The 12,763-nt window shown below is 56.2% G+C and overlaps 6 protein-coding genes across 6 annotated transcripts; 1 reads left to right on the top strand and 5 right to left on the bottom strand.

Annotated features, from left to right (window-relative positions):
• Positions 1 to 196: 196 nt before the first annotated feature.
• On the bottom strand, positions 197 to 940 carry PG998_000056 (uncharacterized protein; the record flags this gene model as incomplete). The annotated part of the gene is made up of 1 exon (XM_066866874.1): positions 197 to 940. The coding sequence occupies one exon, from the start codon at positions 938 to 940 to the stop codon at positions 197 to 199; it is 744 nt and encodes a 247-aa protein (XP_066735289.1).
• Positions 941 to 2,960: 2,020 nt separating this feature from the next.
• On the bottom strand, positions 2,961 to 3,617 carry PG998_000055 (uncharacterized protein; the record flags this gene model as incomplete). Its single annotated transcript, XM_066866873.1, has 1 exon — positions 2,961 to 3,617. One exon carries the CDS (start codon positions 3,615 to 3,617, stop codon positions 2,961 to 2,963), a length of 657 nt encoding a protein of 218 aa, XP_066735288.1.
• Positions 3,618 to 4,578: 961 nt separating this feature from the next.
• Positions 4,579 to 4,899, bottom strand: PG998_000054 (uncharacterized protein; the record flags this gene model as incomplete). Its single annotated transcript, XM_066866872.1, has 1 exon — positions 4,579 to 4,899. The coding sequence occupies one exon, from the start codon at positions 4,897 to 4,899 to the stop codon at positions 4,579 to 4,581; it is 321 nt and encodes a 106-aa protein (XP_066735287.1).
• Positions 4,900 to 5,512: 613 nt separating this feature from the next.
• On the bottom strand, positions 5,513 to 6,834 carry PG998_000053 (membrane bound O-acyl transferase family-domain-containing protein; the record flags this gene model as incomplete). Its single annotated transcript, XM_066866871.1, has 2 exons — positions 5,513 to 5,793; positions 5,853 to 6,834. 2 exons carry the CDS (start codon positions 6,832 to 6,834, stop codon positions 5,513 to 5,515), a joined length of 1,263 nt encoding a protein of 420 aa, XP_066735286.1.
• Positions 6,835 to 7,063: 229 nt separating this feature from the next.
• On the top strand, positions 7,064 to 9,057 carry PG998_000052 (cytochrome P450; the record flags this gene model as incomplete). Its single annotated transcript, XM_066866870.1, has 5 exons — positions 7,064 to 7,121; positions 7,162 to 7,309; positions 7,371 to 7,811; positions 7,875 to 8,792; positions 9,042 to 9,057. 5 exons carry the CDS (start codon positions 7,064 to 7,066, stop codon positions 9,055 to 9,057), a joined length of 1,581 nt encoding a protein of 526 aa, XP_066735285.1.
• A 94-nt stretch (positions 9,058 to 9,151) lies between these two features.
• On the bottom strand, positions 9,152 to 11,770 carry PG998_000051 (uncharacterized protein; the record flags this gene model as incomplete). The annotated part of the gene is made up of 3 exons (XM_066866869.1): positions 9,152 to 10,043; positions 10,114 to 10,901; positions 11,015 to 11,770. 3 exons carry the CDS (start codon positions 11,768 to 11,770, stop codon positions 9,152 to 9,154), a joined length of 2,436 nt encoding a protein of 811 aa, XP_066735284.1.
• Between the last annotated feature and the right edge of the window lie 993 nt (positions 11,771 to 12,763).

The following is a 12,763-nucleotide window of genomic DNA, read 5'->3' as shown; positions in this document are numbered from 1 at the left end:
GACCGTGGGGTTTATTCCAAGTTTGAATCGAGACTGTCATTGAGAGATGATTGGGGAATTGCACACTCTGTTTCCCTTAAAACCCCTAACCTTACTTTCTGCCAATAAGGGATTGACTACCCAAACGCCGAATACATATGACTCCAGCCATCCTCCAAACACATCGGCCGCGGCCGCCTAAACCAGCAGCAATCGATCAAGCCTTTGCCGCCCACGTTCCCGTCGCGTCTTGTACGCAAATCCAAATGCACCGAGACGAGCTCTGCCTATGATTAAGACTCATCCGACGACCCGCACCACTGCTGGGTGCAGGCGCCGCCGATCGGCGCACAAATGCCGCAGCTCGTGTTGCAGCAGTACTGGTTCGCGCCGCAGGTGTTCTTGCCGCACTTCTGCGCCGTCGCCGCCTCGGGCGCGGCGGCCGACCGCTGCGGCTCCGTGCAGAACTGCTTGGTGCAGCCCTGCCCCCGACGGCCGCGCAGATGCCGCAGCTCTCGTTGCAGCAGTACTCGCCCTGGCCGCAGGTGTTCTTGCCGCACTTCTCGCCCGCCGCCTCGGCCTCGGGCTCGGGCTGCTCGGGCGCGGGCGCGGGCGACCGCGTCTCGGTGCAGATCTGCTGCGTGCACATGCCGTCCGGCGCCGTGCAGATGCCGCAGCTGGCGTTGCAGCAGCGCTCGCCCAGGCCGCAGGTGTTCTTGCCGCACTTCTCGGCCGCCCGTCCGGCCTTGGGCTGGGGCTTCGACGGGGGCGGCTTCGGGACGCACTTGGGCCTGTTGTCGACCATCTCGCACCGGTACGTGCACCGGACGTTGGCGCAGGTGATGGCGCCGGCGCCCCGGGCGGCGAGGAAGTCGCCGCCGCCGCTGCTTGGGACGTTGTTGGCGATGGGGTTCGCGGCCGCGGCGCCGAGCAGGACGGCGAGGAAGGGGAGGAACTTCATGATGGGAGCCATTGTGTTGTGGAAGTGATGCTGCTTGCTTGTTGTTCAGTCTGGATGGGGGAAATGCAGGCTTGGGCTCGGTGTGTGTATATAGCTAGGCGAAGAAGAGAGTTAATCGGCGATACTCAGAATATCCTTCCTTCGAATTAAGGAATCCATTGAACATTATATACTCAAAGATGCTCGTTTGTTGCTACTGAATTGAGCAAATTGTGTTGTCATGAAAATTAAGTTCTACGGCGTACTCAATGAGCCAAGGATTACGTTAGGAATGTAGGATTCGATAATTTCCCTTTCCGTTCTGAGGAATACGATGCCTCCTCAGCCACGGCACAAGGGCACTGGGATTGTTTCGCACTTGTATTGATTTGGCGTCTTTTATCTCCTTTCCCATGCCGAGCTGAGTCTTGGCCTGGCACTTTACCCCAGATGGGGCCAGGGGGGCCTTGGCGTTCCCGTTTTTTTCTGACGTGATGTTGATGCTAACGAGGCGTATAGTGGCGCGGATCATGGGGGGATGCGCCGCTTAGCTAAGATGGCACGGTGCCAAGAATCAACTATGTAATGGCAAGGCGCTATTTTTAGACGCAAAAGAAAAGAAGCCTGTTCGCGCCCGTCCCCGTTCCCTATTAGTTCCACGCTACGAGTATTGGCCGACTAAACAAGTTCACGCAGCACAGTTGGTCGCTGTCGATCGAAATGAAAAGGCGAGCGAAGTGGCCGTCGCCGATTAGGTGCTTGGATCCTCCGTTTACATGGATTTCGTCAAGTTCGCAGCTGACGTTGGCTTTTGTGCAGCTGCACTATTATGCCTAGAAACCGGCCGTCATCGCCAAGGGCGCCGCAGCGTGAACACGAAATGGAGCGTAGTTTTCTTTATGTAAGTGGCTTGCACTGAGAAGGTCTGTCGCCGCATGATGCCGAATCAGGAGGTGGTTTTGACCTGGAGAGGTCCTACCTGCAACCCTTCTCGAATACGGTCTTCAACCCGCCAAGTCGAAGGCCACGCTGACTCTCGGTGAGAAAGGGCTCGGGTTTCCATCGGTGAGCCCCCCGCGGTGTGCTCTAATTATTGTTTGGTCTTCTTCGGTTCGATGTCAAGCTGTCAACTTAACGCAAATGAAACCTTAAAATATGTCTCTCAAAATGTGCGCACACGACAAAGGGGCCATTATACCCAATGGCCTCAAAACAAATGGGCTGAATTTTGGATATCTCCAGTTGGACTCTGGATCTCGACGCGCTGCTAGGACCGAGAGAGAGCAAGAACTGCTGCATTCGGTCCCATCTTTCGCTACGGGTCGTACAAGGTGGACCGCCCACCGCTGTATGGAGGTTACGAAGCTGAATAAGATACAAGCTCAATTGGGTCAGCAGGCTCCACGGAAGCGGATGGCTATCCGGAAGGGTTCCGCAGCAGCTATAGAGAGAAACTCAGAAGCCAGCCTTGTGAGTGGCTGTCTATTCGCTCAACTTGTAACTCTGGGGTCAAGACATGCCAAGTTGTGAGCAAATAAGCATACCCTCATCACCGGCACCGACCCTCATGACCATGACCCCCGAGCTACACCTCGCCATCGACGAAAACGTCTCGCACTTGTGATCCGAGATCCCTGAATTCTTCGATCCACGAGCCCGAGCTCTGGCCATCGGGGGCAACGTAGCCGTACACGGCGTATAGCCACGCCAAGAAGTCGCAGCAGAGCCCCTGGACTCCTTCCGTGCACGACCGCTGATATCACGGGGATTCGGGATATGGGGCCTGGCTCCTACGCAGACAAAGGTATGATGGCAAAGCGTAAGCGCACCGAAGAGGTTCCCAGTTTCGTTGGGCTGACATTTCTGGGGGTATCATCCTGGGCACAGCCACATTATCCACAGACAATGTAGTCTGGCCACCAACAGGATGTGTAAAGAGTACTGCTGCTTGTATTCTGCTTTAAACCACTAACCTCAACCTCCCCCAAAATCAAGTATACTCGTCTTCAAAGAATAGATGCCCAACCAGCCAGTACGCCAGTCATCCTCGACATGCAGTTCTCCAGGCGCTTTCATTTTCAAGACTGGCTGTTCTTGTTGCGGTGCAAGGGAGCAGGACAACTAGCACTCCTAGAGATATCCCTCTTATAGCGCGGATCTCCCCGAGATGCAAACAGTCAAAGTGGGCGGCGAGAAGGGGATTTCTAATGTCGGATATTGTGTCGTGCTCCGATTCCCCGCACAGTTTCATATAGGCTTTCTGTGCCTCAAAAACCTGCACCATGGCCGCCTTCTGGTCCTTGTTCAAGGGCAGATCGGCCATCTGCCTTTGGGCCCGGATCACCACCCGCCAAAGGTCGCCATGCCCTAGGCCACAAACCTGGTTGATGATGGTGTGCACGTCGCTATTCTTCTGTAGCGGGGTGTCTTTGGGGATGTTGAGTGTCTCGACATGTTTTCTATGATACCAGACCATGAAGGTGGTGATGAGGCCAAAGGTCGGTGCAGCTCTGGGAAGATATTGCCACAAGATGACCATGGTTGAGGGAGCCAATAAGAGCCATACAACAGCAGCCCGCCTAGAGATGGGGCTTGTGGGAGACAGTAGAGTGGCCCGGGTTCCAGGTGACAAATTCGAGGTGACATGCCACACTAAGATGGCCGTGAGGTGATTGGCCCACTGCTCGTAGGCAAACATTTCGGGAAAGGTTGGTAAAGTAAAGAATGAATCGGGAATAGGTCAGTTGTCTTGCTGTGAATATTGGAAGTGGAATGAGGGATTTGCGGATGGAGAAGTTATGAAATAAGGTCCGTCAGACGAACCGGAGATGAGTCTAAACCCTTCACAGCGGTCTGAAAGCCTGTGTTTTTGACTTTTGTACCTGAATGACCTTGGTCAGTTGTCAATTGCTGACAGAGTGACATCGACCTAGCAAAACTTAAAACACGCAAGAGAGCAAGTTATTTCTTGTATCGCCGATACGGCAAAAATAGATATCGACTTTAAGTTGATTGAAGTATGGGTGGACAGGAGTGATGCATTGTAATCCAAAACACAAATATATTTAAGCCTTGAGCCCGCACAATGTCCGAAACACGATCGCCTTCACCCATAGATCATGCCAGCCTTAACAACCTATATCCATGTCCTGGTAACGTCATATATCGGAAGCTGTTTATAGATCAGAAGAAAAATGAAGAGAAGCAACAGAAGGGGGAAGAAGAATACAAAAAAGGCGAGGAAGGATATAAGAAAGTTGAAGAAGAGATTGATAATATCAATGGCGGGATGGGTGGGTTGGATCGAAATAGTCGGCTGACGACAGCAGGGTTGGTGATGGATGCAGTGCCGGGAGATGACCTACGAGTCACGATCATGGTGGGCAACATACCTGGGAGGCGGGATTGGCTTGGCGAAACCATCGTGAGATGTGTAACGAGCCCCGACACTTCGTCAAAGTGCAATCCCATCGTCGGGGAACCCCGGCAGTGCGCCGAGGCGTTTACCGGGGCCCACGACCACGCATCGCCTGCCTGCGCAGCCGCGGCGTTGATGAGTCGCCGGGTGAGCTACATCGACAGCTGAGGGCGGAGCCAAAGCTCTTCAAGGGTAGACGTTCGCCACGCCTGTTGAGAGACCCTCGGAACGTAAACGGGTTTCAAGGTGCCTGAAAAGCCGCCTCGGATTCGTTTACGTCGTTCAGGAACACAGTCATGTCCGGGAGGTACACCACTGGCAGCGTCATCCCGCCAAGGCCATCGTCGGCTGCCACGGGGCGAAGGTGAGCCTCCGGCAATGGCGGTCGGCTCGGACTGTGGTCGACCGGATCGTGGTCCCGAGAAAGGTCACCAACCTCAAGGTCGGGTGCTGTTTGTCCCTTGCGGAACTTGGACCCGTATTGGACCCAAAAGGCTGTCAGGCTGATAAGTGTTGAAATCCCGGCGAACACTAGGCCCACCACGACCTGGGGTAACCCCATAGCAAAAGATGACTGGATGTCTGTCAGAATGTGTTGGTTTTCAGGCAATACGAGTTGCAGTATCACGAATCACGGTGGATGAAGAGAGAAGAGGAAGAGAAGACAGAACCGGCCAAGCAGCGTGGGTTCTGACATGGTGGTCTGGCGCTGTTTGCATCGTTGCAACTTCCACCGGAATAAGAGGAACAAGAAGGCACTCGAGCAGCGTGCCTGCCGCCGTTGTAGTCCAGATGCTGGGAAGCTTGGGTTCTGTGCGAACACCGAAGCTGGCAGCAAGGAAGGAGCTTGGAGCTCCCCTCCACGTGGACTAGAGCCTCCTTCCTCATGCCGTCTCTAATACTCCCATTGCATTCCAATGATGCCACCACTGATAACCGTACGCACATCATATGGATTGCGGCGAAGGTGCAGCGCATTGCAACCCGCGGCCCTGAGTCCTCACATTGCAGGCCCACCTACATGATATCATGTGCCTCCTCGAGTCCTCTCTGGGCTTATGTAATGACCTTCAAGATTGATTACTTAATTTGGACATGTTGGCGTTGTCAACGACACCCCATGTCGTGCAGATGAGCCGCACTAATACAAAACCGAAGCAACCAATTGAGGTTGACTAATCGAATAGACGCCGCACGTATCCAATGAAACTCACAGGAACTACCCCTCCTGATTCGGAAGTTTCCAGGGTCATGATCGGGTAGAGATATGCTGGGGCAGTCCATGACATCCACAACCCAACCCAAACCCAGCACAGGCAGCGCTGCCACCGCTTCAAGGGACGCGCTACACCATTTGATCTAGCATTATATAGTGAAGAGACCAAATCCTCCATAACCAGTCCCATGGGCTGAATCCAGAAGAATCTCATGGCCCCTGAATGTTGGAGCGGAATGCCTTCAAAGTGCAAGAGTCAGCAAAACATGGGCTTCCAGATATTAGGAGCTGTAAAATACCGGAAGCAAGATCTATGGCAACATGTTGGACCCCCGAGAACAGAAAGATCAGCCAGATGCGCAGATAGCGCACCAATTGTGTTCCTCGCTGAAGCCGCAGCACATGGTGCACCAGGAAACTAGCCAATGAGCTGAGCCGATGAGTATTGATTTGATGCCAGAAGGTACTCCAGAAGGACCTGAGTGTGTAGGTTTGTCGAAGAGGTCCGTTGAAAGGGGGCCAGTCCCCTGGGTTGCTAAGCCACATTACCACGCACGCGAACGCGACTAGGCTGTACACCCCTCTCTGGAAAGCGATTAGTCCGGCGCAGGATCCGGCGGCGGCGAAGAAGCGCATGAGAAGCTCTTCGATAGATAGTTCGGGAAGCCTGGAGAACACGCCAACTTTGTCAGGTGTGTAGAATCTGGCGGAAACGTTGGGGTCCGAAGAGGAAGACATTATGTCCAGTAGCAGGTAACATCCCACAACTGTCAAGGCCGTTTGGGAAAGGAAGCGTGATCTCGATGTCTTCAGTGTTTCGTCAAGCCGAGGCAGATTCTTGGCTTGGTACGGCGTGTTGACGAAACGCCACGAGAAAAAGACGGCAAGGCCAAATCTGATGCGTTCTGCTGGTAGGTGAGACCAGCGACGACTTTCCATCGCCGAATCCCCAATGTCGGGACTGTTCAGGCCACCCGGTGGCGGTGCCGTGGTTTCCCCCTTGACCAAGTCCCGAGACGGGCCACGGATATCAAAGCTCCATCCATTGAGCACTGCGACGTCCAGGTAGTGTAGAAACGAAGAGATGGTAAAACCCCCAATGGCGGAAGCCCACGCGCTTCTCTCGATGTGTACTGGGCAGTTGAGAAGGCAATGCCAGGTCAGCGAACCAACAACCGGCAGGAGGGCAATGCGCAACCAGGACGCGGGGAGGGTGAAGCCGACGGTGGCGGCGGTGAGGGCAAGCACGGCGGCCGAGTCAACCAGAGGATGATAGCTCATTGTGGCACGATTGATTGGAAATAGCTCGCAGTGATGAGGAAATGAACAGAATTGTTTTGCCAGTAGTGTGCGGAGCTTGACTTTGGATGGTTTCCTTCTTGCCGGACTCGCCAAGAGCAAGAAAGGGGAGGGGACAGGGGTTTATGCAACTCAGCCACACAAAATGACCCAACTACCAACAGACTGGTATCCCTTGCTTCCCTCACAACCTACCGGTAAATAGTCCAACATGGTCATTCCACCTTCGTACGCTGCAACTCTTCTGGCAGCGTTCGAGAATGGCGGATGTACACGCGATGATTTCTTATATCGCAACACTTCTCGCAGGCATTACCGCCCTTGTATTCTTACTCCACATGCTTTTGCGTCTTACAAAAGATGCAAGAGAGCCGCCTCCCGTCGATATCGAGGTCCCATTCGTCAGTGTGCTCGCTCGCATTGGATGGCGCGGTTTGAGTTATTGGGATAAGCATGCGTAGGTCATGCCCTTCGATTCTTGCATATATGATGTTTTGCTGTCTCTACTGACCTCGAAGCTATGTACGAAGCCACCTGCCGATGTTTACTATACGGCTTCCGTACTTTCGGATCTACGTCGTGAACTCCACGAAGCTCATCCCCATCGTGCAGCGACATGTCGACACCATATCCTTCTCGCCTATAATGGTCGAGATGTCTGCGCGCTTCATGGCCGTGAGCAACAAGACCTCCGAAATCATTAGGAGAGACCCCATGGACGACCATGGGTTTGTGGCGGGCATGTCCCAAACCACGCACGTTGACCTGAGCCCAGGGCAGAGCCTTGATTCTCTGAACGAGGAATCGGTTCGAACTCTCTTGGATGCGCTGGAAAGGAGCGCTAGTGCGGTGGTCAATATGCGGGAATGGATAGACAAGGAAATCACAATGGCCACTACCGAAGCCATTTATGGCCCCCTTAACCCGTTTCGAGACCCAGCAGTCATCTCAGCTTGGCCGTGAGCGATCCCGTACATTGTCTCCTTAATTCTTTACATTGAAACTGACGAGCAATGCCACAGCGACTATGAGAACGGGCTAGCGCCATTGTTACTGAACGTCCTGCCGGCAATCACTGCGAGAAGGCCTGCCAAGGCCCGTGAGGCCTTGGTGAGGGCATATCAAAGATACTACGCCCAGGGTGGACACTTGCAAGCGTCTCCTTTCATACAGCATCGCTACGAGTTCTACTTCCAATGCGGAGTACCCCTCGAGGACGTCGCCAGGATAGAGGTCGGGGCCGCTGTGGGCTTGATCAGCAACACGAAGCCGGCTACGTTCTGGTTCCTGTACCACATCTGCTCTGATGAGCTGCTTTTGAACGCCTGTCGCCAGGAATTGATATCCAACGCGGTGCATACCCATGAGCACACTCGGGCACTTGATATGACCCGTGTCAAGGGTTCCTGCCCCGTCTTATTCTCGGCGTTCAAGGAGACGTTCCGATGCCATGGCGTAGGTATCGCAATCCGCCAGGTCGTGGAAGACGACGTGGTAGACAACACATATCTACTGAAAAGGGGCAGCTACCTCTTGATTCCGGCACAAGTCCAGCACAGGCAAAGATCTATCTGGGGCGAAAATGTGGACGAGTTCGACCACACCCGGTTCTTGCCAGACGAGAGCAACCGAGGGCACAAGCGCCGTCGCAATCCAGTAGCGTTCCGAGGCTTCGGCGGCGGCGCGACTCTCTGTCCCGGCCGCCACTTCGCGGCGACCGAGGTCCTGGCGTTCGTGGCATTGGAGATTTTGCGGTTCGACATCCGTCCCCGAAGCGGCCGCTGGGTTAAGCCCTCGGCTGCTAACATCAGGCCGGACACCATGTTTCATAGGCTTGATCACGACCCCACGGTGACGCTCATCCCCAGGGGAGGGCAGCACCGAGTGGAGGGTAATGTTCTCGGGTTCAGACGCGCCGATGAGGGTATCCGTCGAGGATGGTACAGATGTTGCCGAGTGAGCTTTTGTGCTCTCATAGAAGCTATATTTGAAACCTGTTGTGACTCGGAGGGGGGACATACGAAAATCTGACGCTCCTGGGGGCCCCTCAGCCCGAATCAAGGGCGCCAGGCTGAGACACCCCTAACCCAACTATCTTCACCGACCAGCCGCTGTGTAACGATAACAAATTCTCAATTCATGGAAAGAATCGACTCTATCTCCATCGGGTATTATCTAAATTGCAATAGGCAGTACTGCAGTTAAATCTATGCTTTATTGCCAGGTACTTGACTTTTGGCCCCCTTTTCACTCCATGTAAGCAAACCACAAGGACCATCATTATAATAATGAAGATCAATCATCCCATGGTGGGCGCCAAGGTCACCACCACCCACTCCGTGGCCGAGTTCTCGTCCTTGAGCGGCGTCCAATGCGTGACGAAGCGCTCGTCGCCGCGGTACAGCGCGCTGCGGCGCGTCTGCAGCCGGATCTCGACGCTGAGGGGCTGGCCGTTGCGGATGGCGAGGCGGACGCGCCCGCGGTAGTCGGACTCCTTGCCGACCATGTTGGCCTTGAAGAAGCGGAAGACGTCCTGGCCCGTCACCAGGCCCGCCGTGTTGCCCGGGTGCAGCATCTCGCTGACGCCCTCGGAGTAGAAGTGGACCACGAAGTCGTCGGCCCGCACCACCAGGTACTTGGAGTACGCCGTGCGGAACTCGCGCATCTGCGCGCCCAGCTCCTGGCCCTCCATCCGGCCCAGCACCTCGTCCTCCATCCCCAGCTCCGCCAGCGTCCGCGCCTCGTCCACGCGCACCCCGAACGCCTTGAGCAGCGCCTTGCGCGCCGACGGCATGGAGCTCTGGCGGTGGATCGGGGGCGCGCGCTTGGGCGCCGTCTCGGTCTCCCGCGCTGCGGCGCCCGAGAGCACCTTCATGACGTCCGTGTTGGAGTGGATGGTGGTGGAGCAGTTGACCTGGCCGCCGAGGAAGAAGGCCAGCGTGCCCGTCTCGTCGAACAGCGGCGCCATGAATAGCAGGTTCCAGAACGGGTCGCCGTTCTTCTTGTAGTTGAGCACCAGCTCCACCGTCTCCTTGCGCGCGTCCAGCGCCAGCTTCATGTTGCGCACCGTCTCGCGGTCCGTCTGCGGGCCCTGCAAGAACCGGCAGTTGCGCGGCACCACCTCGCGCCGGCTGTAGCCCGTCACCTTGACGAAGCCGTCCGAGGCGAAGGCGATGGGGTTGTCGGCTTTGCTTGGGGGTTGTCAGCCATATCGCACAGATATTTACATACGTATAGAAAGAAAGGGGGGACATGGCTTACTTCGGGTCGCTCAGGCAGAAGCAGTCGCCCAGCCCTTGGTACTTGTGCCGGTCGTTGGCCAGGGCCTGGATGGCGCTGAGCGAGACCTTCTCGCGCACGAAGCGCGGGTAGACGTCGGTGAAGACGGTGTGCTCGATGCGCTTCTGCAGGTCGGTGAAGAGCGACTCCATGGACGTGAAGGTGTGGGCGACCGTGTTCTTGATCTCGCGGTGCGTCGACAGCAGCAGCTCGCGGGGCGCCGTGATCTGGGTCGACGACTGGTCCGAGATGAAGGACTTGTGGATGGTGGCCAGCTGCGCCGACAGCGCGCCCAGGCTGTCTTGGTACTGGCCCACCTGGGCCAGGAACGCGACGTTCTCGCCGCACAGCCGCTGCTCGCTGAACTTCTGCAGCTCCCGCGCCGTGATCGGGTTGTACAGCACCGTCTGGAAGGCCTCCTCGCTGAAGAACTCGGGCATGCGCCGCGACCCGTGGCTCACGACGCTGTGCTTGGACGACGGCGCGTAACCGCCACCTCCGCGGGGCACCGAGAGCTCCTCGTCGCTGTACGTCTTCCGCAGGCGACCACCGGCGCCGCCGCTTTTGACCATCACCGTCGTCGACTCCTGGTTGCGGATATACGTGCCGGGGCCCTCGAAGTCCCGGAAGCTGTCCGCGTCCCGGCCCTTGGTCGAGCGCGCAATGTTGTTGGTGTGGCTGTTGCTGGCTTGGCGCTTGTGGCCCATGCTGCCGTAGGTGGGCAGCGCCGGGGGTCGGCTGTCCTCCTCGTCCTCTTCGTCTTCGTCCAGCTGGTCGTGATCGAGCACCGGTTCCGCGCGCGAGGGCATGCTGGCCATGCTGTTGACGCTTCTTCCTCTTCTTCGCTGCTGCTGCGGCGACGATGTCCGCCGTGACGACGAACGAGGGGGATCTTATCTGGCGTTCCCATTACCGGATCCTTGTGCTGTTGCTGCTTCGGCTCCGGTTCCGTCTCGTCATAGAAGTGTCGCCTGGGCCGGCCGATGGGAGGTGGTGTGGCAGATCGTATCGTCGCAGGTGGTGAGGGGGCCCTTTTCGGGGACGCAGCACCACCAGCATCTCGGGGAACCATGGGCCCGCGACGAGCGCTGGCCTCCGCCGCCGCCAGTATCCTCCTCGCGGCCTCGATTTCGTCTTCACGCGGGCCTTCGCGCACCGGCCTCTTCGGCAGCGGCCTGGGGGCTTCTTCGAACTCCTCGTCTCGGCGATCATGGTGGCCGCCGGCGCCGTTCTTCCTCTCGTTGCTGTTCCGCCGGGAGTGTCGTTGCGAAACGCCTTGTTTCGCGGGACTCGGGGCGCCAAGGCCCAACTCGGCTTTGGTGAACGGCGGGACCTCGTTGAATAGGTCCTTTTCGCCGTTGCTGTAAGCTGGAATGAAGTGGTGATGCTCCTCTGGCCGCATGCTGTCCATGGACAGGGCGCGCCCCCGGCTGCCTCGCTTCGAGCCGTATTCGCTCATGTCGTCCATGGCCAGAAACGTCTGCGCCGCCGGTTTGGTGCTCGCCCTGCTCTGCTGCTGCTTGTAGTAAAGATCGTCGTCGGTGTCGTCGTGGAGTCCGGACATGCGGTTTTGTCGCGGTCGGCGCATTCCAGGTATCTCATCAATCGCCTCGTCCATCGAGTCCAGATCGAACGGCATGGCGTGGCTCGGGTTTTGTCTTGTTCCTGTGACGTTTTCTCGGTTGGGTCGCAAACTGTATTGGTTTGTTTACCGAGGACGAAGGCTATTAGATGAATGCCCAACGGGAAATGCGAACTATGTTTTATCAGAGTACCCAGCTTTCATGCCGAAATTAGAATTCTTGCTATTTAACCACGGTGACCTTGCTACGGAGATGGGTAGCAGGCGGCATATAACAGGAAGAGCCAATACCACATCTGCTGTGTTCTTTGCCTATCCACTCGAATGTCCGGAGAGTTGGACGCGATGTAACTTCATCGCCTAATGATTTCCAGCATTAAGTCCGGATAGATTCGTTCGCAAGGCAATCGAAACTTGGATGATCCCTGCGTGGAGCCGTTGAGACTAGTATAGTGCTTAAGTCGAGTCCCATATAGTAGGTCTCCTGGAAGTTCCACGATGGAACTGCATGTGGTTATCTAACACATCCTCAAAGGAGGTGCGGCATGTGCTCCGTCTGTCCCTCGTAGTTCATAGGTCAACCAGCCCGTGTCGCAACATTAATAATCATTCATTATACCTGGCATCAGCAACGGTATTCCAAACGCGTTAGGAGTTCGATATTAGCCAGGATGAGGTCCATTTAAAGTCGTAAGATTGATTAGTATTGGAAATAGAATTCAGCTATCGGCCACTATGAGACGAACTGTTGGCTGTTTTGGTCCATGGCGTCGCCGGGGCCAACGGGGTGGGCCTGCCGAGCGAAAGACGAAACGCCGGACCGACTGCCGACGTCTAGCCTGGCGCGCGAGTCAGGCTTGGACGACTGAGATTGGGCAATGTGGCCATGCCAGGGCTGTGGTCGAGAGATTGCCTGCCGTCGTCCTTTTACGCTATCTGCGGCAGTGACTCCTCGCCAACCTTGGCCTGCCCATCTCGATCGGGACTGAGCGCCGCGAAGAACAGCGATGCGAACGGCGCTAGACCGCGTGGGAAGGCAAGCGTTGCTAG

This window comes from Apiospora kogelbergensis (assembly GCF_038363985.1).
Source record: "Apiospora kogelbergensis strain CBS 113332 chromosome Unknown utg000001l_segment0_segment0, whole genome shotgun sequence".
NCBI lineage: Eukaryota > Fungi > Ascomycota > Sordariomycetes > Amphisphaeriales > Apiosporaceae > Apiospora > Apiospora kogelbergensis.
Note: the sequence above shows the minus strand (reverse complement) of the source record. Positions and strands in the feature narration are given on the sequence as shown.